Source organism: Dermacentor albipictus, chromosome 3, assembly GCF_038994185.2.
Source record: "Dermacentor albipictus isolate Rhodes 1998 colony chromosome 3, USDA_Dalb.pri_finalv2, whole genome shotgun sequence".
NCBI classification, from domain to species: Eukaryota; Metazoa; Arthropoda; class Arachnida; order Ixodida; family Ixodidae; genus Dermacentor; species Dermacentor albipictus.
This window is the reverse complement of record NC_091823.1, coordinates 149,363,957-149,390,937: the sequence shown is the minus strand read 5'-3', so window position 1 is coordinate 149,390,937 and position 26,981 is coordinate 149,363,957. Positions and strand designations below refer to the sequence as shown.

General features: G+C 45.9%; 1 protein-coding gene across 4 annotated transcripts in view; it reads left to right on the top strand.

Moving 5' to 3' along the window:
- The window catches only part of LOC139057618 (gametocyte-specific factor 1-like), a 42,569-nt gene extending 16,296 nt beyond the window's left edge, over positions 1–26,273 (top strand). For all 4 annotated transcript variants that reach the window (XM_070536164.1, XM_070536167.1, XM_070536165.1 and 1 more), the window contains 4 exons: positions 4,411–4,459; positions 11,406–11,534; positions 21,380–21,483; positions 25,898–26,273. In XM_070536164.1, the coding sequence (XP_070392265.1) occupies positions 4,411–4,459; positions 11,406–11,534; positions 21,380–21,477 (276 nt within the window). In that variant the 3' untranslated portion in view covers positions 21,478–21,483; positions 25,898–26,273. The remainder of the gene's footprint in view (positions 1–4,410; positions 4,460–11,405; positions 11,535–21,379; positions 21,484–25,897) is intronic.
- Positions 26,274–26,981: the final 708 nt, after the last annotated feature.

The following is a 26,981-nucleotide window of genomic DNA, read 5'->3' as shown; positions in this document are numbered from 1 at the left end:
AATCGTTCGTGCTGTCGCTTTCCGTGTAGTCCTCATCGCTGTCGCTAGTCGACACTCCGGCAACAGAGGCAACGATGGCGAAAAGTCGAACGTTGTAGCCAACATCTCTTCGTGGTTGCAGCAGCGCTGTCGAGTAACTCCTTCGCATTCTGAATGCCACACATCGTAGTCAACAGCAGATTTCTGTTGTGTGCCACCGCCGACTTCATTTCATGTTCGATAGCACGGACGATGTCCAATTTTTCTTCTACGCTGAGCACATGGTGTTTTTTTATCGGAGGTTCGACATGACGCGAGTCTTGCTTACACGACGCCACAATGCTCTCTGGCACGGTGTCGAAATGATGTTGATGTGGCTTCGCATGCAAATGCACAGATCGCTTGGAGGCCGTTGTTCCGATATCTGAGGCTTGTTGTTCTGTCGGGCCGCCCGATGGAGATGACGCTGTGCCATGTTTATGTGACGAAAAGTGGAAACGCTACATTTTAACCGATGCGTATGCAATAAGCTGGTACTGTTTATGCAGATACAAAACACATTATGTTCAATGGCCGCTGAGTTGGGGATTTGACTTTACAGTCGAACCCGGCTATATCGAACTCGCAAAAAAACGCCTATCAGTTCGATATAGAGCATAATTCGATATAAGCCTGCTAAATAATTGGATGTCATAAAAGCACATACCATTTATGAAATCACTTTATTGATGAAACTAGCTTTGTTTCGCACGAAATAGTCCTGCATTTTCTTCTGCTTGGGCAATTTCGCTGCGTACGAGGCACGCACTTCCCCACATTGTCTAAGGAGTCGGAGCAGCTGAGGCCGCAACATTCCGCATTTGCGCAGAAGCACCGGACTAGTGCGAGCGCACCAATCACTTCGGAGGATGTGGACCAAACATGGTCGTTGTTTTCGTCGTTGTGCCCACTTTCACTTGTGCTTGGCACGATGTCGGCAATGTAGTCTTCGTTTCCGGGCTCTCCCGTGGTTGCGACACCATCATTTGCGCTCACAAACTCGTCCACCGTTGATTTGTCAACAGCTTCCGGAAATTCTGACAGCTCGCTCCAAACTTCGGCAACAACGACAACGGCTTCGTTGCATTAATCAGAATTTACAGTCATCACCGAGCACGCGGAAGTTGGCACAGCTGAAGCTATTTTGGATGAACCACTCGTACACAGTCGTGCGTACGCGTCGGGCGCCACGGGCACTACAGGCACCGGTTCGCGAGTTAGGCCGCTTTAGCCCTAATTTCCCCCTTCAAGATCGTGCCGAGAGTGCACCTCGGAATCTTGTACGTTGCGGGGACATCCGACTTGTCACCGCATTAGACCCGGTTTATGATTTCGAGCTTCACGACAAAAGGCGAATTCTGCCGCTTCATTACGGCAACACTGCGGGAGAAGGCGCACACAATGAATCAGATAAGCAGCGAGACAACTCGCACTTTCGCCATCTTGCACGACAAGGGCACAAGAGCCTCTGATTGGCTGTCTGAGCAAACGCTGTGGGCGGTCGGGCCAGGATCATTTTTTGTAGGGGGGTGTCAGCGGCTCCGAGGTAGCACGGTCACGTAGGGAGAGCGGTTGGATGGAGCCGCGCCTCCGGGTTTTCCCTTCACCGCGAGGGAAACCAACTTCCGGGGGCACTTTCCGCCGCTTGACATTCGATATATCGGGAGTTGCTACTAGTTTTGTTCGATGTATGCGTAATTTTTGCTATATATACTCATTGTAACTATACCGTGTCCAGAAATTGTTCGATATATGGAATAATTCGATGTGAACGGGTTCGATATAGTCAGGTTCGACTGTACTGCTTTTAAAACCAAACTTATGTTTAAGGGGAGACGCGGGTCTTGAAATGCCAAAAAATCGCAAAAAAGTCGATTTTTGAAAAAGTGCGTTTTCGCTATGTTTATACATTCAAGAATCCCTCCGCGAAATCTAGAACCTAAATTTAATCGGAAAATAATAAAAAAGAACACCTATACGGGCCAGGGTGGCCGTGGAATTAGCAAAAAATCGTCAAAAATGTTCTAACTTCGCGCCGTCGTCATTTGCGAACGCGTTGGCCGGCGGGCGCCATTTTGAGCTTGTTTGGAAGCTGCTTTCTTTGTGCGTATTTTGCGCCGGTTCAATATGGCATAGGTGAGGAGGAACCGACGCTATCGCGTCATTTCTGAAGGATGCGCCCGTGCCGCTGATTGGCCAAAGCGCGCACGGCCCCCGCGCGCCTCGCTCCTATTGGTCTGGCGCCGTTTGAGTGCCGATTCCCGCGTTCCCGACAGGCCGGTCGCTCTCGTGCGCGCTGCGTGTTTGTGTGGTTTCATCGCGCCGCTGTGAACGTTCGGCCGCTCGCTTCTCGACAACGTTCGATAAAGTGTCTTTTTCGGTGCCCGAATGGCTGGAGGACACCGTCGTATGAAGACTACTACGCGTCAAGAGTTCGGCAAGGCGCGAAGGCGGCCGTGGAATGCACGACAGAAGACGGATAAGCCTGTCGTGTACCCGGAGTTGCCGGCTGCTGGTCTGCCTGAAGATTCTGCCGGATCGAGTTCCGAGCTGCAACCCAGTACGTCTAGCATCAACACTTCGTCCACCCACGCCTCGCATGTTGGCGCAGACCGTGTAGATACCGTTTTCTTCACGACCGAAGAAAGAAGCAAGCGCGCAGCGATCGCCGATAAGGCGCCTGGCGTCGCAGTCTGCAACGGAGCGAAAGTTTGAGCTGCTGGGTGTTGACACGAAAGAGGACGTCAGCGACAGCGGAACGGAACTTGCCATCGTGGATTTATCCGTGGTGCAAGACTTTTTTGGACTTATGCCGTGTCCCGTGTGCGCCAAGAAAACGCTGATGCTTCGAAGGACCCCGCCAAGGAGTAGGGGCTCTGTGCCAGCTTGTGCTGGAGTGCTCCACGTGTGGTATGCGCAAAAGGATCGTCGGAGGCTTCACATGTCCAACAAGGATCACACAAACAGAAATGCTTTGAAAAACAAGCTTGCAAAGAGGCACAAGCCACCAACAGACTCTGCCTACAGTCCTGAGCTTTTATAGGTATAGGTGTGACCTTTTGCTGAATGCACAATTGTGAGAGTGTGCAAGAGATAATTTTTTTTTTTAATTTGAGTTCTGGAATTTTACGTTCCAAAACCGTGATATGATCCTGGACCAATTTTGACGACTTGGGAAGCACTACAACACAAGCACAGGAACTTTTTTGCATTTCAGCTCCATTGAAATATGGCGACCACCACTGGGATTTGATTCAAATTTTTTGTTGTAGCCATAAACTTTGTGGAAAGGACATATTTTGTTGTGGCCATGAACTCTGCGCAGCCTTATTTGCATAGGGATGTCATTTGTGTGCCTTCTGTACAACAAGGAACTAAAATAGGAATGTGAAGCTCGTGGTGCTAGCTTTCTGGCATTGCTTTCGGTGACTATGCATGATTTTGCAACCAATATCTCAATGTTATTTTTGCAAAATGGCCATATATATGTCATGAACTTGTTGCTGAAAGACAGGGCTACATGGTGGTGCAATTTATATTGCCATATTGTTAGTCCATTAAAAGTTATAGTGAACTAAAAGTTCAAACTCGTTTTTCTCAGCTTCATTTTTTTAAACACCGCACACTGCCTTACGGGGTATCTTCATATGTTCTTTCTAAGTACCAGCAAAAAGTTTGGTATCAATATATTTGTGTCGAATCGATCTAGCCGGTGATGCTATTTATTTATTTCTAAAGTTGCCGGCTAAATTTTAATTGCCACTAAATACAAATGAAAATTAGCAAAGATATTGAAATTATGCTTACATCTGCTATTTTTGCATTATAATTGCACTGAGAACAATAAAAATAGCATCACCGGCTAGAGCTACTCTCTGGCGCTCTGGCCATATACTTTCTTTTTCCTCTCGACAAAGTTAAGTTTTTGAAAAGTCCCGTAAGAAATTGATTAAATTTCTGCATTAAAAACTTTGCATCATTTGTTCTAATGAAGATATACAAAATCTAATTAGATATTTGCAATCAGCAGAAAAAGCCGAACAATACTGTTAAATATCATCCCGTTCACACAAAAATTAACAAAGTTGGTTTTAAGACCCACATCTCCCCTTAAGCGGGTACGGTTTAACGAGGTTTTACTGTACGATTTAATTCAGGCAGTACAGGCAGCTTTTGTTGCAACTGCTCAAAACAAACAACTTCGCTGGAAAGTGGCTTGCAATTCTGCAAGGTCACGCAAGTCTACAGTTTTCTTCTGTTGAGATTAGTGTTCGTACCTCCATTTAATGCAAAGGAATAAGTGGAGAATATCACCAGGAAAGTATATTGGTGCCCCTTTTACTGTCTGCCAGATCTGTTTTGTTCTCCTCTCATTTCTTTTTCTTCTTTCAGGTCCTTCTGAAACTGAAGGCAGCTGAGGAAGCCCTGCAGAGGAAGTTTGGTGAGTGGACAGGCCTTGTGCGAGCTGTGTCTGGATAAAACGTCAAGCCTGGTGGGTTGCCACTGTTTAGAGAGGACAGTGCAAAATGGTAGACTCCAAGCGAGAGAAATATGCAGGGGCAGACTAGCAAGGGTCCTGTCTCCAACACATAAACTGCATGTTGCTTAGCTGCAAGCTTGTGCATGTTGGAAGTGGCATTTCCTTGCTTCTTGACCGCCATGAATGACCACACATAGAAGAAATTGGTGCCTTGAGCATACCTGGCGACTTTGTGGTATATTCTGTGGAGTTTGTGAACTTGGGCTTTGTCTACCATTCTGTGATTGTTGCGTCAAGTTTTATGGAGAATCTGTTCTGGAAAAGTATTGCTCATTGGCCTCTGACTCAACCATTAAGCCTTATGATGGCAGGCTGAATCGGTGACAAGTTCACCAATGTCACTGAGCTAAAAAACAATCTGTTGCTTGCAAGTCTCTACTGCTCAAGGTTTGCTGCTGCTAGTCTGCTGCGGAGGTGTGGCAAGTTCTTTGTTGGCTTCGTGCTCAATTGTGTCACTGCCAATGAAACCATAAAGATTGGTCACTTGCACTCAGCTAAAATGATTGCATACCTGCCAACCTTCACAATTTTATCATAATATTACCTTATTTTTAGAGCTTGTTTACGATTGTTATATTAACACGAATAATTTTATTCCTAACTTGTTCCTAGTTTAGGGCAATGCTGCTTTTAAATTGTACTGAAAGAGTCACCAAGAAACTACTTACTTTCTTTTTAGATTTGCTCGATTGGTGTCGTACCTATCCACTGCATCACCGCCCTCCAAGTTTCATAAATGTATATCTGTCTGTGGCAACTAGAGAAATATGCCTGCTGACAGCATCCGCACAGAATGTCTGCAGTTTATAAAAATTTTAACAGTGGACATGTAGAATACAATGACCTCGAGTATTTCTTTACAAATTTTCTGTACAGTTCGGGTTCAACTGAAATGCTTTTCAGATTTTAAGGTTGACAGGTCTGTTGGTAAGCATGAAGTAATGAAGTACACTTCCTTCCACTGAGATGTGTTCAACGCATTCACCGTACGCTAAGCCCTGTCTAGAAAGACGCTGCCACCAAAATGGTCGCTAGTTGGGTCACCATAGGGGTCGGGCGCATGGGTGCTGACTGGTTAAGTTCGAATCAGCTGGCAAACGCCAATTTCAAGATACAACAAATGTTTGGGCCCATAGAAATGCATGGGTGCTGGCCAGCACCTTCGATCGGCTTTTTTAACCAAAACATAGAATTTAACCAGATTTGTATTGACACGCTCACTGCGGCATGGGTCGCCGGTGGGTCACGGCACTTATTGTGCACTGTATGGCTGTGAAGGCTTTCTCTGCAGTGCGCAAGTGACATATTTACTAGAAATCAGCAAAGAAAAACTACTATTGCTTCTGATCCGATGCATTGTGGTGCCATCCCTCTCCACCTTGAGAAAGTATCAGAGAAGTACAACTCTCTGGCGAATTACTAGTGGGTCACTACGCAACAGAGGAATATGACAAGTGACGCACCTATGGGTCATGATGCAGAGAAATCGAGGCATCAAAAAGTGCTGCTGCAGTGAACGTGTTAATGGAAGTCTGCTGTATCAGCTCTCAACATTGATGCAAGCTAGCAAGAGAATTGTGCTGAAGGGATGACTGGTTCCTTCCTCGCAGCATTCTTGTGAGTCGCCTTTATTTCTTTAGTTAATCCTTCTAACAGATATTTAAAGGGGCCCTGAAACACTCTTCTTAGCAGTCGTAGAATGACATCACTATTAAATTACGTCTCCTCACTGACGTCCCGCTGACGTCTTCCCGCTGACGTCAAGGGGCAGCCGCTGGCAGCCTGAAAAGGTCTAGGAGAAGCCTCTGTTGAAAAGAGAGGGTTTGAGAAAAAAACACTTTCGCGCTACGCTTGCAAGCCTCGCACACCGCACACGAGTGCGAAATTTCACTGAGATGCTCGCAGAAGCGTATGCTATCTGCAGGATGTGTTTTTCTTTCTTTCTTCCACAAAGCCCAAGGGGCTTTGTGGAAATTTTAGTGAGAATGCTTCCCCTGTGGCACTTTGCATTATATGCCATTGTGTGTTACAACTTACAACTTACAATGGGGCAAACTGAAAAGCCCTTTAGAAATGTCACTTCTGCCTCAACTTGCAGATTTTTACCTTGGAACGTTTTAATCTGTATTTACCAAGAGTGTCAGTTGATGCAGGATGATGCCACCTGCAGGACAGCACTGGTCGTTCTTTGGTCTTGTGGACTGTGCAAGCATCACCCACTGGTGGCACATTGGCTACAACATGTTGCTGTCGAGCACATGGTTGGGGGTTTGATACCCAGCCGCGGCGGCCGCATTTTGGTGGTGGTGGCGAAAATTAAAACCGCATGTGCGTTTAGATCTGCGTGCACATCGGGGAAACCCAGGTGGTCAAAGTTAATCCGAACTTATGGCCTCTCTCATGGCCCGAGTGTTTCTTCGGGACGCTAAACACCATGAGTGAATCAGTCACTGTGCAGGCCCCTAGGGTGGTGACTTGGGCGAGTTGGTGATACTGAGATTCTATGTAAAAGTGCACGCAAGGACAGGACATCAAAGGATGGCACATGCACGCAGTGTTAAACTTATTGGCAGTGGTGGTTCGGTATATTTATGTGTACAGTTAAATCCCCGAAGGAGAAAACATCAATCAACATAGTCAAGGCAAGTCGCATTGGTTAGCAGTGATGGTGCCGCCCGCCTTCCGTTTGCTTTCATCTTCCAGCATCATTGCTGCTAAAGGCCGATCCACACGACGGACCAAATTGCTCTTTTGGACCGCAGTCCGTGCATCACGTGATAGGACGTCACCAGTTCGTGTGTACCGCCGTTGGCCCACGCAAGACCGCAGCCCTCGCGGTCCGACAAATCACCGAGGCTTTTCCCACTTCAGTTTTGGCGGCGGACCGCATGCAAACCGCAGCAATTTTGGCGTAACCAACGAATGTTGTCCGGCAAAAGTGTCTTCAGCCAAATCCAATCTAGTTTTCGGCTCAGCAAAAGCCAGTCAAGCCAGTCGTTTCAAGTCTGCCGTTCCGCCTACACGTGCATGCAGAAGATATATTTTTTAAACGTGTCCTCTTGGAGTGACAAGGAGGTTTTTTATTTTGTGTCCCTCATTGAGCAGTTCCCGGCTTTGTGGGACTCGAGCTGGAATGATAACAATGATAACACTCTGGCCGAGAGCGTAGCTGGTTAGTCTGCTCTGCCGTCTGCTATGGTGGTCCACCGTGTGGATGTGCTCTGCGCCGGACCGGACCACGATGGGCCGTGACGTTGCATCATGTGACCGATCGGCCCGCAGACTTGTTCCGTCGTGTGGATCGGCCTTTACCAACATGAATTGCAGCTGGAGAGGTAATAAATTACATACAGTAAACCCTCGTTAACGCGAAGTTGTAAAATCCAAGAAAAATTTCGAGATAAGCAGAGTTTCGAGTTAAGCAAAATGCCGAAAATTTCAGTGACCGGGTCACTGAAAGAGCCAGTGACAACCAGCACTGCTAACAAACGCTCCACAGCACGAGGGGAGCTTTTGCAATAAATGCAGAATTCCCAGGAAAAACTGAATTTTATTGTTTTGGAAAGAACTGGGTGATGCTTGCCTGTTTGGCGTTGGCATTCGGCGCAAGAAAAGCGTCCTCGAGCTGCTAAACGCACCGCATGAGCCGTTGTTCGCCGCCGCTGCATTCAACTTTGTTGCGGAGCAAACGTAGCAAGTTCCTTGTTTCTGCAGTTGTCGGCACTTCTCTAGGTGGTTCTTGGTCAGCGTGATCACCGTCGTTCACTGCCATTACAATAATGTCGGCGTCGGACAACATTCTGGTAACGGGCACGTCTGACTCGTAGAGCACGTACTCTTCAAAAGTGATTTCGCCGTCTTCGGCATCGCTGGCGCAGCCAGCAGCTTTGCGGACTTCGTCGCAAAGTTCATCGCAATCACTGAACTCGTCGTCTGGCTCGCGATTTCCCGGCGCGGGAAAATCCTGCGTGCGCGAAAAAATCGGCAATCGTCAAGGGACGTACTTGTCTCCAGGCTTTGGCGATCAGGTGGACTGCACCCAGCAAATCTATTTCGTACTTCTTACCACTGTCGTAAGAGCACAGAATGCGGTGCAGGAGACTCTTCCTGCAAAACTTGCGAGCAACCTCAATGACTCCTTGGTCCATCGGCTGGAGCACGGACATCATATTAGCAGGCAGGAACTCCAGCGTGACCGCCTCCAAGTTGTTGATTTTTCCGTGGCCGGAGCAGTTGTCCACAACGAACAACACTTTCCGGCTGTCCCTTGCCATTTTGCGGTCAAGAGCATGTACAGTGAAACCTCGTTAAACCGTAGTCGGCCGGAACTCGGAAAAAGTACGTACTAAACGGTAGTACTGTTTAAGCGAAATAGCATGAGATCGCCCACTTACCTGTCGATAACGGAACTCAGAGAGAGTGTGATGAAAGGGGAAAAAACATGCAGTATTTATTCACTTCGCGGGACGTAAGTGTTATTTTCGTTTGATGTCGCGGCGGCCTAGCACGACGACAGCAGCCTCAAACTTACTGAAGCTGCGTGCCAGCTTCTCAGCCAGCCCCCCTCTTCTCGGCAAACACTCGCACGGCACGACAGATTCCTCGTTGGCGTTACGTATTCTCCGTGCACGCGCGCAGTAGTGCTGCATAAGTCCCGTCGCGCCTTTTTCATTGCCGGGTGCCGGAGTTCGGAAAACTTTTCGTTTGGAATAGTTACGTTATCGCGCCCCTGTTCTTGCGACGATCGCATTCACGAGGCTGACGTAACGCGCAGCTTCTGCCACTGTCGGGCCTGAATAGCCCGTGCTGTCGATTTCCGTGTCGTCCTCATCACTGTCGCTAGTTGACACTTCGGCAACAACAGCGGCAACGATGGTGAATAGTCGAACCTCGTAGCCGACATCTCTTCGCGGTCGCAGCAGCGCTGCCGAGCAACTTCGCATTCCAAATGCCACACACTGTAGTCAACAGCAGATCCATGTCGCAGGCCAGCGCCGACTTCTTCGTGTCACGTTCGGTAGCACGGACGATGTCTAATTTTTCTTCTATGCTGAGCACCCGGCGTCTTTTTTATCCTAGCTTTGACATGACGCGAGTCCTCGCTTGCACGACGCCACAATGCTCTCTGGCATGGCGTCCATGCAGCGTCGAAATGATGTTGATGTTGATGCGGCTTCACATGCAAACGCACAGGGCGCTTGGAGGCCGTTGTACCGATCTCCGAGGCTTGTTCTGCCGGGCCGCCCGATGGAGACGACGCACCGCCATGTTTGCGCGACGAAAAGTGGAAACGCTACGTTTTAACCGATGCGTACGGTTAATGCGGATACAAAATACATTATGTTCAATGGCCGCTGAGTCGGGGAATTGACTTTACTACTTTTAAACCGAAACTACTGTTTAAGCGGGTACGGTTTAACGAGGTTTTACTGTACATACTCTTCAAAGAGCGCTGCAGTCATCCAGGCCGTTTTATTGGCGCGGTAAGTCGCATCTCTCGGGAGCCATGCATTTCGGAAGCACCTTGGATTGAGCGACTTGCCGATAACAAGCAGTGGCAGTTTTTCATCGCCGGTGGAGTTGGCTCCGAAAAGTATCGTCACTCGGTCTTTGCGCTGCTTAGCGCCTGAGCACGCTTCTCCCTTCGGCGTGTATGTGCGGCTAGGCAGCATCTTATAGAACAGTGCTGCTTCGTCGAGGTTGAAAATGTCCTTGTCTGGTAAGCCTTTTGCAACTCAGCGAGGCGCTGGTTGCACCAGGTGTCTGCAGCCCCTTCATCAACAGTGCCGCTTTCGCCATGAATAGGCTTCGAGGCTACGTTATTTCTTTTTTTAAATCGTTCAAGCCAGCCATTGCTGCAACTGAAGTCTGTGTGGCCCATCTGCAACGCCAAAGCGTCTGCCTTCTCCATCATCATTTGGGTTGTCACGGGAAGGTTGGCTGCCCTGACATTCCGGAGCCACAGCATGAGTGCTGCTTCGACGTCCGGGAATTTCGAGGCCCGAATCCACTTCCGCTTGCTGGAAAAACTTTGCTCGAAGCCATCGAAGATCTGCCGATTTTTTAAAACTGTCGATAGCGTCGACAAAGGGATGCCGAATTCTTTGGCGATGCTCGCTTTGGATCTTCCCCTTCTCCACTTCCTTGATTAGCGTGACTTTTTTCTCCAGCGTCAGAGACTTGCACTGCTTGGGGCGGGACATCGTCGTCGTCCGTTGACCACACACCACACACACAACAACAACAAAAAAAAAATCGCAGTCAACGCGTCGTGCGCACAGCACGACGAAACAAAGAACAGAATCGCACACGCACAAGAACGTTCGCACGTGCGAAATGCGGTGGCGCATAAAACCCATGAGCCCCTGCGCGTAAGCGGCGCACACCACGTGGCTGCTTCCAAGGTTACTTGACGTGGTTGACGGAAAACGGCTGCATCCGCAGGAATTTTGTATTCGCCCTTAGATCGCGACCGCGTTCGGCACTTTAGTAGGAACCAAGCGCTCGCTCGGAGCCTGTATAACCTTTTGGTAACGGCCTTTGCCTTCAGCCGTCCCGGTCGAAATTTCGTGATATCCCTATTACGCCCGAAAAATGCTACGAGATAAACGGGTGCGAATACATAACACCTCTTGGTGGGGAAGGCGCGGCGTGGAAAACTTTCGATTTAACCGATATTTCGAGATATGCGAGTTCGTGTTAACGAGGGTTTACTGTATTGTGCCATCAAATTTAGTTGCGAGCCATTCTTTTGTGTCCTGTCCTTGCATACACTCCTATATAGAGCGTGCATGCCTAATGCACTCTGCTAATCGATGCAGCTGTGATCTTGTCCTTTCGCAAACAGGTCCAGGGGTGATAGTTGATGACAGTGACAGTGGCGACAGTGGTGACGAGTCGGACCAGCTGTTCAAGACCCACGTGCACCGCATGGGACTGGGCCGTGGCTACGCTTCGGCTGCTGCTGCCAAGGCCAGTGAGTGTGCCTCCTTAATGCTTCACTGACAATGTTGGCAAAGGGCTGGTGTTAATAATTTAAGAGTGGGACACGGAAGTTCCTGCAGGAGATGCTTATTATTGTTTGAAATGTTTGAAGTACAGTTAAACCTTGGTATAACAAAGTCAGCAAAATTCGTCAATTTGCTTCGTTAGATCGAAATTTCATTCTATTGAACTTCAATCTTTTATGCAAAAAAGTACAGTTGCCGATAGATTTTTCTGACACAAAAGGGGGTCGCAATGTTCTCGGGATGATCAGGCAGTCAGAAAAAGCAAATTTGTTCGTGAAAAAAGCAACGCTTTTTTGAATTTGAGTTTGTGATGAAAGATACTTTCATGCCATGTCAATGATATTTTCACGTCGGCGGTATGAATCAAAGCCACGCTTTCGCATCCACTCCGCCTCCGCAGCTGATATTGTCACCCGCAGTGGTACGACGTAATCATGAAAAGCACCGGCTACAGGAAGTGCATGCCTCGTCTGCCTGAACCTCCAACGCGTCTCGAAAACTCTAGGTTATGCAACCACCAGCATTAAATGCACGGGAAGACATTGCACAGTGTCACACCATGTCGCCTTGTCCACATGCACCAGGTTACAGTACAATGTGGTTCATATATTTTGGGAAAAAATGCGAGAAGGAATGCACTAATAGAAAGAAGTATGATCCGAAGCAACTAAAAATTTGATAGAATAAACTGTATTTGACATCTACATAATGCGAAATTTTGCGCAAATCATTGTGCACGAGACACTGGTGTGCATAGAGCTGGTGGTGTTTCAACAGCCCGAGGCACGATTTGTTGTTTTTCTATTGCGTAGTGTTTTAAAACAGTGACAGGAAACCAAAATGAAATATACCTGAACGGCAACGCCGGATGCTGCCAAAGCGAAACATGACACTTGCATTGCACTACCTGCAGCAGAGAATGTTGGTGCGTTTTAATTATTCCGCACTAAAAGCATGCAGTACGCTACAAATGGCACTACGCCCCAGGCACTGTAATCCGGATATTTTCTCCAGATATATACATATTTTTTCGCGTATAACTCGCCCCGAAAATGAAAAAAGAACTGGCAGTAAACTAACAGTTGGGGTGCTGGTTATATGCAAATTTCACCTGGAGGTGAGGCTTCACGGCAGTGCGGCATGCGTTGCCGTGTAGCCACACCTCGAGGCAGTGTTCTCCATCATTTAATTTCGTGATCTCCTAGGGAAGCCCACCTTCTCCCCGCCACTGCGTGTTGAAGCCACCTCTCTCCTTCATGCTTATCCATTCTCCTTCTTACGGGTCAGCATTTTGCATATAGCAAAGAGTGCATGTGGTGCCGTCGAACTCGTACCCATCCCCTCTTCGTGATACAGAGGAGAGCGAAATCACCATTTCGTGTGAGGGCTGCTCTGGCCTTACTGTCGTCCTCTGTTGCGACAATGCTAGCTGCACCTGCGAAGTGATCCGATCCACCTCAGATGTCGCCTGACTAGTTCGTCTGTGCTGACACGCATCGTGTGAATCCAGCTTTATCAGTATCGCCGAAGATGGGGTGAACAGTCGCTGGCCAAAGATATGACATGGACGAGTCGTGCATCTGTGAATAGACTGTTTTTGCAAAGATTTGAGCTTTGTTGTATGTAGTTCTTGTGCAGGTTTTCTTTTTTCCTAGCATATGCAATTGGGGGCACTTGTTACACGCTGAAAAATGTGGTAGGGGATGATGGTTATCACTAGGTTTGGCGGCGACAACGGTGAATGCGGTGTGCGGCAACCCAGGAGGAGAATTGCTGGTACCAGAATAAGAAACTAGAGGGATTTAGAATAGAGGCCCCAACCGTTTGGGGCCCCAAAGAAATGGCGTCGAAGCCACTGTGCCTGCTCGAGACGCAAAGTGCATTTGGGTTTTGGGTCGGGCACACTATTTCACTGATTTAGTGGGAGCCCCAAAAGCTGCCCCAAAAGCTTTGCATCAACAAACATGGCGGCACCCATCAAAGCAACGGTGCTAACCTAACATGAGACTGATATTGGTTCATGGTAACACGTGAAGTTCGCAATCTAGAAGTGACTGCGGTGATCGCTTTCTCTCAACTAGCGTGTGTTATGCAGGTTGATTCATTAGACTCCTCTGATTCTGAATTTGATTGTAGATTTCTTGGCTCGTAGGCCTAGCACGGCTAACTTGGCTGGTGAGGCATGTGAAGTTGGTTACTCAAAACTAAGCGCAACTAATTGCTTGCTGCCAATAGAATAACCTCTGAATTGTAATTGAACGTGGAAGAACGAATGTCAAAATTAGCCTACTCATCATAAAATGGTATATCTTATTTAATTATTTATATTAGTTTTTCTTTGACGCCATAGTAGTGCTGCAAGCACGAGGCGTCATACACAAGTGCAAAGCCCCATTCTAACTCTTCACTCCAGCATGTCGCAACGCTAACACCCACAAAGCTCTTTGGGGCCCCTATTCCAAAAGTCTCTACTGCGTGTGCACCAGCATTTTTACATAATGGGCAGGCAAGTATTGCAGGGTAGCTGATGTGGCGGGCGGCCATCGTTTTGAATTGTACACGCCTCGTGCATTTTCTTGTTTGCATAGAATCTAGTGGCCAGAAAACGTATCATACGATCGCAATTTGGCAACGCACAGTATGGTGGTGCCAAATTGTGTTTTCTCGGAACGTATGAACTGGCAAAAGTAAGCGTAACTCTCCAGAGTCATTTTTTGTGTTCTCAATCGCAAACATTGGTGCTGGGAAATCGTATGCAACAGGATCGTATCGACGAGGTTCTACTGCATGGGTTTTTAATGTGGGTTCCACTGAACTTGGGGAGAAGGGTTCTGCAGGCCCTTCCTCCAAGTTTCCCAAGACCCAATAAATTTCTCTGGTTCTGCACTCGCCAAGTGGCTAGGACGGTGAACACAAGGTGCACTCGATCCAAGGGGCCTCCATTATCCATGCCAGAATGTCAAAAAGCACATCACAGTGCGTAACAGAAACGCACAAACTGCACAATAATTCCACTGGCAGTTTGTAGCCACTCAGCCTCTGAAAACAGGCAGCGCTAACTTTAAGGGGTTTTAGGCAGCGCGCCTAGGATTTTCCGCTTGAATTCCGGAGGCCATAACTTATACTGTGCGCATTTCTGCCGTTTGTAGATGAGTGCCGCTAGCGTGCGCAATACGCTGATGTATACGTCGGAGGTTTTAAAAAAACGTGCATGCAGCAGTGCAACACAGTTGGTTCTAGTAGGGTAGATTGTCGAGTGCAAATCACCGCGAATGCCCTATGCAAAAAAGTGAAAACGGCTAACGTCCTACCGAAACAAAGCGGCGGAGTCCGCATCACCATGGTCATCAGTGGAACTCGTACGTGATACGCTTGAATACGTGGCTCACAGCAATGCCGGAACGCTTTGTGCCTAATTGTGCCTGCCTTTAAAGCCTTTATTCTTGCATTGATCACCTCGCATAACACCGCGTTGGCGGCTGGCTGCGTGTCGTCATACGTGTGTAGGCACCATCCATGATCGCGTTGATAGCCACCACAGTTATGTCCGCAGCGCTTGCTGCAAGCAGTAGTTTCGTTTTGGCTCGGTGCACACATTGGCCGTGCGCCTTCAAAACTGCGTAGTCGCCATTCATGATTGCGTCGATAGCAACCGTGATTTCATCCACGCTTGTTGCAGTAGGCAGTAGGCGCGTGCATCGGCCTCCTGCCTTCAGAACCACATGGTCGCCATCCATGATTGCGTTGATAGCAGTCGCGGTTTGACCCAGTGCGAAGCTGTCGAAGATGAAGAGCACCGGCCACATCGTAATGGGAGGACAATTCATTGGCAACAAACTGTCTGCCATCGCGGTATTGGCGACTGGCGAAAAAATAATCGGGATGTGCATGCGCAGTAGTGTTAGGAATTCGCGAGGCCTTCGTCACTGCGAGTACTGATCAGTCACAAGCTGATGAGAATTGCAACTTCCACACTGCTCTTGTGCAAAATAGAAGCAGGAGTTACTGATTCATTCAGTGAATAAAAATGTGTTGGTGTAGTAAGCATTCGTTTGTTTTCTTGACTACCTCGATAATTCGACATTCGGTGAATTCAGACGTCTTCTATTTTTCTTGCGGTACTATGAAATCCAAATGAACAAGGTTTTGCTTTACTCAAAGTAGGTAGGCGGTAGGCAAAGTAGATAAGACCCCTTATGATAAAATGTTAAGGGTCCCTTCCCCATGCAATAAGCACTGAAAACTGCAATTCCTTCTCAGCATGCCTTGGTTACGATGCTATCTTGTCTTCGCTCATAACGATTGCACACAGTTTGGGCCATGTGGGTTGCATGTTGCCATCAAAGTAACCTGCCCAACACAATCATTGGTCCCAAAAACATTGCGCGCTACACCTAGACTCTGTATTAGGGGGTGGGGTACCTTCCTTGGCGCTTCATGGAGGTTAGCAGGGTTCCCTGTGCCCAACATGCTTGAGAACCCTACTTTAACTGTATACCTCTAAAAGCGTGCGTGCGGGCAGATTGCGTATGTGCTTAGCCACGCTGACAGCCATGCACAGCCACGGCCACACTAGAAAATGACTCGCATCAATCTGCCTCCCACAACCGCAGTGCGCTTGATCATGCTACCACGAGTTCACTTTGCTCCCGTCGCCCTCCCCCCCCCCCCTTTACCCTTGCTACAGTGGTCATCAAACCACCATCCTTCTCAGCTTACCCTCCCACACTTTCACTCGCATCACACTTTCAGTCGTGCAAGCTTGCCAAGGGCTTCCTGATTTGAGAACTCCTTGCTGTCAGCACCAACCATGGTCAGTGCGTGCTGCGATGTACCATACATTCTGAGCAATAAAAGATTGCCATTAAGTACACTATAGCCCACTATTAAATTAACCGTTTGAGGGTTGATTTCTTTCGCCATATGCGACTGCCCAGGGTTGTATTTTTTTATTGCAGATTCTGATTCTTTTTAGCGACTTATTTCGAAAAAAAATTACTGCAATTTTTTTAGGGTGACCCTAAAGTGAGTAAAAAATATTTTGCCTTCGTATATATGTACTCTTCATTCAGAAATACCAATAAAAAAGGAAATAAACTTATAAGAATTAAAAATTTGATGCATTTTTATACACATAGTTAAAGGCCTTGAAAATGCGCACACGAGAATATTTCACAAGACTCAAATGTTCCTGCTCTTACACTAATATCTAATATGTACATCCATTGCATAATAGAACTGCGTAGAAGCGCGCACTGAAGGAAACTGTATGGTTGTGTGCCCGTCAAAAAAGCATGTGTGAGAAACTACCACTAATCTGCGTCTTATCGCCAACTGGAGGCAAGTAGTTTTCGCGGGTGTCAAAAAAAAGAAAAGCAACGGAAAAGCGTGCACGGTGGCATCCTTCCATGCGCACCCCTATGAGCACAAAACAAGCGAGAAAGAGGCGGTCGCCCTTTGAGCCATTAGTAACGAGATAGCCATAAGTTTTGCAAGTGCAAGAAGCCGAAACCACCCGCGAAAGAAAACCCGAACTACCACCCGCCGGCGCACACGCCAATGCACCAGCAGTAGTATATAGATGCGCTGGAGCAAAGAAGCTCTAGAACAAACCATGCAACGATAACCGAGAGAGGGAAACGCGCAAAAAAAATTCCCTGTATTCCCACGTAGTGGCAGCACATGACAGAAAAAAAAAGTTAGGAAACTGGTGCGCTTTTTAAACGTACAGACGGCGCCTAAATATATGGCATCGACCATTTTTGGACTTGTTCGTGGTGCCCTATATTTATGTCATTGACCCTGAAAGGGTTAAAAAAAGACCATTGGTATTTAGAAAATTTGCTATTTCTTGAGGTTCAGAGGGAAGAAAGCATTTAACTCTATTTGACAGACATTCCATTGATAAAAAATATTTTCCAGACCTTCGTGTATGAAGTGAGCTATCAATGCTTGCATAACTAATTTGGTGGTCTTCAATAATAGTAGAACACACTATATCTCAATTCATAGGTACCCAAGTTACTGATAGCTAGCAAGATTCTTGTTAAATACTGCGACCTGGCCTCCTGAGCGTGCAGCACTGTGATTTTCGCACAAAATTTAGAAGCATAAATGTGTGTTAAATGTTCTGATACTCGATTCGATATTTGACTTTTTTCCTTGATTCAATTCTATATTTGATTCGAAATCTGCTATTTGGTATTCGCGCATGCCTACATTTAATGGATTACGCCATACTCAAAGGTGAAAGTCAACGTGAAAAAGCTTTTTTTTTGTTTTTTTTTTGTTGCCGGTGGGGAACACTCATCCATAAAGAGTTAATTCTTTGCTTGCATACATTTCCTACGTGTTGATAAATAATAATAGGTCAAGTGACATCTGGCAAGGCATTGGCAGTTACTTGCTAACTGTCCATATTTTTTTTTTTTCATGTGAGTGGATTTGCGCTCATCTTACTGTATACAACTATTGCATGAATATTTGCAAAAAAATAGATTGTGAAAAAGCTTTGCTTGTCAATGTCTGAACTTTCTGCAAGACGAGCAGAAAGTTGGAGACCTTTGACATTCTTTTATCCTCCACATACCTTGCAATTGAAACTAAATGAAATATCCTTCGAAATAAGTTCCTAAAGCAGGCGAAATCAGCCAGTAGTAAATCGACTGAAAAAGTTGCTGATCTAGAAACAATGTGTTTGTCGTTCTTTGCTGTGCCAAGTTTGCTGCATCTAAGGTACATCATTAACAAAGTGCATAGGTATCCCTAAAAGGGCGCTTACTCGGGGCAAACTTAAAAATTGAGTGCTATCCCCTTCATAGCCCTTCAGCTTCCTTAGTGGTGGCGGTGGATGCGAACTGTGCTTTCAACCGCAGCTGTCTCCGGACTTGGGATGTGTGAGCTTGGATGTGGACTTGGATTTGAACTTGGGATGTGGATTGGGCACACTATCCTATAAACGCTTATATGCTGCTACCTCACGGCATGAAAACTGGTTTTCACTTTTTCGTTCAAGCTCCTTCCATCTTTCTTGCACATGGTACAGAAATGGAGAAATTAGTAATTTGTCATTTGTCTTCGAGGCTTCCAGAGTAGACAGGTTGCTCTGTAGTGAGCGAGAAGTGCTTGGAAAATTGGAAATTGATGGGGTTAGATTTTTTTAGAAACAGCCGTGCGACATCAAAAAGAGGAAGTGAAGGAAAGCATAGGGGACATACTTGGTTATTCGGACAGCCCACTGGCATCGCCACTAGCCGCATAGACTTGATGTATAAACCGGATCGAAGTTTCGGATGCCTTACAGCGTCTCATGTGATAATTTGAATTTTCGACTGCACGACCGTGTGCTTATGTGGCCACAGAGTCGAGCAGAAATGGCAATATTTTTCAGGTATCGCCTCCACAGTGGTCAGCCCTGTCACTGGCACTCCGACAAACTAGTGAAACCTAGTCAATCTTGTAGTCGCTGAAGAGGATTCAGTGCTTGCAGTGACTGTACTTTCATCTCTCTGTAGTTATATCATGACAGCAGTGGAGATACGGGCAACAATATTGTAGTGATGCCTTCCGCTCGATTCTTCGTCACTCTTATCGACTGTTTATGGCCAGCTGATCTCGTTGATAACACTTGCAGAGCATCAGACTCCTGACAAAGCTCGAAAAGTGTAAAAAGTAGGGGTGTGCAAATATAAAAATTTTAAATTTCAAAGTGAATTGGAATAATGAAAACAGTGCGAATCGAATATTTTTTTTTTTCACCAGCCAGAGCACTAACAAAAAAAGCAAGTTTATTGTACAGCAAACAACGTACAAAAAATTATGCTCAGTAGTGAGCAATATTTTATAGTACAGTGTCGTGTTATGCTTTTCCTTCGTCCTTGTCTGTTTAGCGCTGTTAATTTCCAAAGCATGAATTACCACCAACTCGCCCAAGTTTCTCTTCTAGTACACCACCTTTACTTCTCAGTGTCATAACTGCAGCTACTTAATGTTGTCATGAAGGAAGGATAGCTGTTCAACATGTTCGGAGAGCCGTGGCCATCCTCCTACATGTCAGAATGCCTTCATACACCGAAAAGAGCTGCTTAATAGACGCACTAGTATCTAGGATCATCAGATATCCCTCTACAAGCCAAGCCAACTGTTTGGACTATGCTTACACCACCACTCACATGGCTATTCTTTTTTTGGCCCCAAATTTCGTCATGTACATATCTTTCAACTTGTGCTTGTGGTACTGAAAATTGCTGCCACAAGCAAGTGAAAAAAATTGCTCCTGGTTGACAAGCTTGTCTTTCCACAGAGCTGATGTGGACGAAGCCTCTTTAGCTTTTGTTGTTCAAGACATACCATCCGAGTTCCTTGGTGCTGAAATTTTCCTTGCTTATTCTAAAGCCAGGTTTATAATCCAGGTTGCACTCCACCACTTTAGATGAGGATCTTTTTTTAAAAGCACTGCCAAGCTTGCTACTTGGTCAAGTTTGTTGTTTGAAAGCCATGTTTTTAGGCACTTGGCCAGATTACTAGCAGACAGAGGTTTCCTCCTGGGGGCTGGTGCAGTGCAGATGCGTAAAGAGGCAGCACAGTATGGCTACTTCAGCTGATCGTGTCGTGAAGTCATAAGCACCAAGGGTTGCCCCATGACAATGCCCTAATTACTTTTTATACACTTCACTGTGTGGCAAAGATGCTTCATCGCAATGCATGTTGTATGTTTCGCCGCATAACATGGCTGTGCTGCAGAGAAGCTGACTTACAAAAATTAAATTTCCAGGGGTTCAAATATTTCAAATAGTATTCAATTTGAAAGACACTTTTACTAACTGATTAGAAGTGAATATTTGACGCTACAAATATTCGCGCACCACTAGTGGAAAAGAATAGCACAAAAGGCATTGCTAGAAAATTGCAGAATTTCCGTGAAACGTGAATTTCCAGTGGTTCGAATATTTAAAATAGTGTCTTTCGAATCAAATACTAGCCGATTTGGCAAAACATATGTGCACGCAGCAACATACGCTGACGAACTTGGGCTGTATTCATGAACGATGACTTTAAAAGATAACTTGTATTTTCACAATATATTGTTGAGTAGCACCAACATGTGCACAGAGATAAGGTAGCGTGCTTGGCCCTGTGCCAAGAATGCTGTCACTCCTAGATGCCAGTGCATCGTAAGATGTGCTGCACTCATATGAAATTGAAGGCATCCCCGAAAGTGATGATCCAAGAATATGGCACATCTTTGTTGGTGACTTGTTGAATAAAGCCACATACTTTTCGGCGAATTCAGCATATTTTGGACTCCTGGTTATTCGGACATCGTGGTGGACCCCGTGAAGTTTGAATTATCGGTTGGTCACTGTAATTGTAGATTCAGCTCCCACTGGGGGCTTGTTTCATTTTCTTCTGCTTTCATTTATGATTTCCTTTATTAAGAATGCGAAGCATATTGCATATTTTACCTTCACTTCAAACTCAATGGTACATTTGAATTTCAACAATAGCTAAACTTTTATAAGACTAATACAGATAAAATGGGTATAATGAATTGTCACATACAATGAAGTAAATTTAAAAGGTTTTTTACTGGTATCACTGTCTAGCAAATAGACGCTTATAACAAATATTGGATACTGTAAAGCAGATAATTTCTTGCCAGATGGGACTTCGTTATAAAGGAGCTCAAGTGCTGTGAATTTCATTTGTGGATTTTCTCAGTTTTGTGCGACTGTTGTGAGCGCAATGATGCACCAAAGGAAAATCGAAAAAATTTAATGTGCTTAAATATGGTCTCTGACCATGTGAACAGAAGCTGCTCATGCAAGCGATAACGACTTGGAAGCGGAAGTGCGGTCGCGGATGAAGCTCATGGGCCTCGGACGTGGGCGTCCTCTTCCCCGCAACTGATGAGCGGTGAGTAGATCAGCGCGTTGCCTGCGCAGCTGGATGCTGAATTGCTAAGGAACACCTTTCACAGTTAGCTCCTTTGCAGGGACACTAAAGTGAAAAATGAGCTGTACGAGTAACTCACCATTTCGCAATACCCAAAAGGCCACCCTTATCACTAGAGGAGCCTTAGAAACCCAGGAAAAAAAAAGGACTTAAAGATTGGTGGTTACAATGCCTTGAAACGTACCCGAAAACTATTCTCAAGATTTTGTACAGACGTACAAATCATTAAAATAGGCCCTTCTGATCATTAAGTGAGGCATTTAAGTGCTTCACATAAAGCACATAATTTATTATTAAAAAATGTGCATGACTACTGATCGCAACATCACTGTTCCTTGAGTTTTCAGCAGCCCTCTCGCAATTTACATAGCCCAATTGACGTCAGTTGGGCGAGCTGTTCGATTTGCTACCCAGGTCGCGTCATTGATATTTTTTTCAGCTTTATGGTGAACAAATATTCATAATAGTTAAAATGTTGGTTAATTTCTTTCTATAAAAAAGTAACAAATATGTGACAATTGATCACTACACTGCACAATCTTATGTAGAGGAATTAACGAAAGGTGTTTTTGTAGTATGTAACTACGACAACTTCCGTGATGGAAAACCCCAGTGGAGGCATCGGTACGGCGCGTGTTCCGTAGAAAGCTGCTTCACTGGTGCCAGGGCTTAATGCAGTATTGTACACAGTAGCCCCAAGCCAATGGCTTTTGTGGATTTCAAGTCCTAAATGAGCACTCATGTCATTAATTCAGAAGTGTTGGCTGTGCAGCTTATCCCTACCCTTTGTCTTTCCCTGGCTTCATGTTTATCATATGTTGAATTTGGCTAGCTAGTCCTGGTAAATTTACGCACTAATACGTTTTAGTGAAATATTGACACGCAAATGCAATAAGCACTTGTGGCAACATCTGGGGTGTGTTTTTAAGTGCCCATTTCATCTGCTGCTGAAGTTCTGATTAGCTGGGCTGGGGTCCACGTGAGGAGATGGGCGCCCCCAGCCAATCGCCACTTTAACTGCACTTAAAATGGACATGCCCACTAGGTGGATACTTGCAAAATGCCCCCCTTGTGACGCTATGCTCGGTTTGACCGAGCTGGCCTCTTATGGTTGTGTACAGCTGTCAAAGCACATTTTTTTGTCTGAACCACCTGGTGCTACAGTTTTTTCCTACGAGTAAGTGTAGCAGAACAGGTGGTTGTAGCACATTCTGGCTTGAACTCTGCATCAACGTATACCACTGCCAAGCTGCCTTTTGAGTTTCCGTTGTGATAATCTGCAAATAGAGTGATGCCAAGTCATAAAATACTATTGGCCAGAACTTGCCTGACAGTTTAGTACCTTTAACATAAAAAAAAATATTTCTGAAGGGTTTTTTGTATTGTGCAGTTAAGCACCCGAAGGGAGACCATAGAGCAGCACTAAATCATATTAGACTGATTAAATATTCTTTGAAAACTATATTTTTATTAGTTAACAGTAATAGGCTGATGTTTACACCGGAAAATGAGTCAGTTTTATAATTTCATGCTGAAATCCCAGGGCTGGTGCGTGAGTGCGACGTCTCGCATCTTAAACAATACTTTTTTTATATATATTTGGGGCCACATCGGCTTAGTTAACCTGTTCACTACTAAAGAAAGTATTGGCAAGGGAATGAATAGCTGTTCGTAAAACTTTGTTTGTCTACTTCAAGATCTCACAAATAAAAAAAATTTTTGAACTAAACAGTATTTAAAGCCAACAAGCTGGGTTCGTAAATGTGGACACAAGTTGTGAAAGCATCTTGTAAGCTGCTTGCAGCCATTTCTCCTCTTTGTTTTATCACCTGCCTCAGTCAAGATTCAATGCCCTCCTTTAGGAGCAGGATAAACCATGTTGCAGGTGGGCAAACTGGCATGGCTTCTATGCTTCATAACTTTTCACTGAGGTGTACTTGGCTTTAGAAAAAGTTGCAGGCCTGGGCGGCACACGCAGCAGCCACAGCTTAAGCTCGAGAAGCGGCTCCATAGGAGACCGTTGTAAAGTGCTTGGAGACGGTACTGCAAGTACTGAGCATACGGAAAGTAGTGTTTTAATTTGCACACATTTATGAAGAAACACTCAGATGTGCTTTGTGATATGAAAAGTAGGCCACGGGAGACATGCAGCAAGGCACTATGGGTCTTCACGGCAAAGCCTCTCTGCATTGTTTTCACGAGAACGAGCTGGACTTTCCACCTAAGTTCGACAGCGAGCTGCGTTGTGCTGCTCTCTGCACAGCGGGCCACTGAGCCCAATGTTGCCCAATTACAGCCACTTGCATAGCTGTGATTTACTTTTTCAGCAGCGGTTTGCACCTTGCGAGGTGCCGTAACGTGCACTGAAGAGTAAACACAGGTGTCCTTGACATGTGGCACTATATGATACAACTGCTACATGACGTGGTATCTGGTGGAGTGCAACACAACTGCAATGCAAAGTTTGCACGTATCGACACCATGCAGAGTGCATCTCGCATGGCCTGACAAGTGACTCAGTACGATGCAACTACTGCTTGGTCTGCCACCTGGTACAGTAATATACAACTGCAATGCAAAATGTGCACATGTCTATGCTACGTGGCACACAACTAGCAAGCACCAGCGTGGCGCAGTTGTAGAGTAGCTGACACAGAAAGCCTGGGTTCAATCCCGGCAGTAACTGCCCATTTTATTGCTCATTCCTGGCAATAGCTGCATGGAGACCGGCAGCAGCAGACAGCATCGCCAACCAAAACTGCTATTGGATTAAGCCCATAACAGCTTGCGCAGTAACGGAGTCCACAAATGTGGACACTGGTAGCAAACAAGATTTGTGAAAACGCTCGCAGCCACGTATTTTAAGGACTGCATCAGCCAGGATATGCCTTCCTCCTTTGAAACTTGAGTGTACTAAGGTCCAGGTTGAGAAAGGTGTGCGATTTTAATGTCTCGCCACTTTTGACTCGGGAGTACTTGACCGTTAGAAAAAGTGTCCACAATTGTGGACAATGGTAGGGAAGAGACTAACGTTCTCAAAACTTGCCTAGTTAGTCTTTGGCCCCTTTAGGCCCTAGCAGACACCATCAAAATCCGTTATGTCACAAGTGAGCTGGGGTGGGAATGTCAAGGTGGCATCTTCACCTGTCTTTCACTTTTCAGTCTTCTCTGCATTGCCAAACCTCTCCTCATGGTAACTGTCTTTTTTTGGTATTGTAGAAGGATAATGTAATTGTGTAGGTGAAATCATTCTCCTGTTTAGTGTTTCTTTAAGGCTGACATCATATACAGTGAAACTTCGTTAAACCGTAGTTGGCCGTAGCTCGGAAAAAGTACATACTAAACTGTTGTACTGCTTAAATTAACCAAAATAGCATGATATCGCCCACTTACCTGTCAAAAACGGGACCTGGAGAGAGTGTGATGAAAGGGCAGAAACATGCAACATTTATTCACTCCGCGGCACAAAATTGTCATTTTGGTTTGATGCTGCCGCGACCTAGCGGCGACGAAAGCAGCATCAAACTTCCTGAAGCTCTGAGCCAGTTTTTCAGCCAGTCCCCTCTTCTTGGCAAACACCCTCATGGTTGGCGTTGGGTATTCTCATGCACAAACGCAGCAGCGATGCAGAAGTTTTGGGGCGCCTTTTTGATTGCGGGGTGCTGTTCTCATCGCACCGATTGCATTCATGAGGTTGACATAACGCGCAGCTTCTGCCACTGTTGGGCCTGAATCGCCTGCACTGTCGCTTTCCGTGCCGTGCTCATCACTGTCGTTAGGAGACACTTCAGCAACAGAAGCAACAATGGCAAAAAGTCGAACCTCGTAGCCAACATCTTTAGCGGTCGCAGCAGCGCTGCTGAGCAACTTCTTAGCAATCCAAATGTTGCACACCGTAGTGAACGGTGGATCGTTGTCGCGTGCAAGCGCCGACTTCTTCTAGCCACGTTCGATAGCATGAACGATGTCCAATTTTTCTTCTATGCTGAGCACCCAGTGTTTTTTTTTTGTCCTTGCTTGCACAATGCCCTTGCTTGCACAATGCCAAAATGATGGTTATGTTGATGTGGCTTCACATATTAACGCACAGGGCGCTTGGAGGCCGTTCCTATTTCTGAGGCTTCTGGACCGCCCGATAGGGACAACTCCTTGCCGCGATTGCGCTATGAAAAGTGGAAACACTACGTGTTAATCAATGGGTAGGCAATAAGCTGGTACGGTTTATGCAGATACAAATTTAATGGTCGCTAAGTCGGGGATTTGATTTTACTACTTTTAAAACGAAACTACTGTTTAAGCGGGTACTGTTTGACGAGGTTTTACAGTATCCATTTTGTTGGTTTTAAATGTGTGTGGTCTTTTTCTTTTCTTCCAGGCACTAAGATGCCCTCGGCAATTTCTTGGCACAGCGCTCTAGACAGGCGATGGAGTTGTGCTTCACCAAGCAGACACCTACGAGCTTCCGCAATGTAGTTTTTAAGACTTAGCATCCATGCAAAGAAGGTTAAGCATCTGAAGTCAGCCATTACATCGCAACATTTTTAGTAGTCACGGCAAGAAACTCTGCAGAGCATTGTGATAACATCTGTGCGTGCACATGAGCAGCCGTGACTGGCAGCGATTTATGCACAGCATAGCACTCTTTGTTATTCATTCATTGTTCATCTTTGGAGGCTTTGTCTCTCCCCATTGTTTTCTGTTCATGGTGTGGCCAAGTCCCAAGTGCCTATTAAAGAGTTTCACTCACTGTGCTTTGTTATACTGGACCCATTCAAAGTTACTCTGAACTCCTGGAAAACATGAAAAACAAGTGCTCAGACATCATCGGCATCTTCCAGATGTTGGGAATGATTGTTGGATAGTGTGACCTGCTTCCCTGGACTGTTGTGCACTTCTGCTGCCTCCATTTAGAGTTCCAACATCTTGAATTGGCACTGCGAACATAGATACTGATGCAAGCAAATTGGCTTGCGACAATGTTAACACAGTGATTTAAACTAACGCAGAAGGTGGGCCTATTACTGCGTCTGTTTTGAAAGTGTTGTGGGCCCAGCTTCTCAGATGCATGATGTCAAACAGGCAGACAGATTTTACCCGTAGTGAGAAGCTATTGGAGGTTTCACGATTTTCCGCGCAAAAAGACAGAACAAATATGGACAGGTGTGGTGTCTTTGAAGTTTTATAGAAAATATGTCAAATACACAGGGCCACGAAAGATACAAGATGTCAAAGAATCGTGTACTATATTAATGGCTCGGTGACCCTGTACCAGCATGTTTTCAATATGTCTTTGGTTGAAAGACTGCACTAGTGTCGCCCCTACATTTTCCTAATCTGCCTTGTGCAATAAATCGCGATTCCATTCCAACTCGCCCGGTACTTCATTCTTGCTGCAAGTTTCTGGTACATACGGGAAGTAGAAGAGACTTGTGACAGGATCACAGCTGCTGCTACAAAAG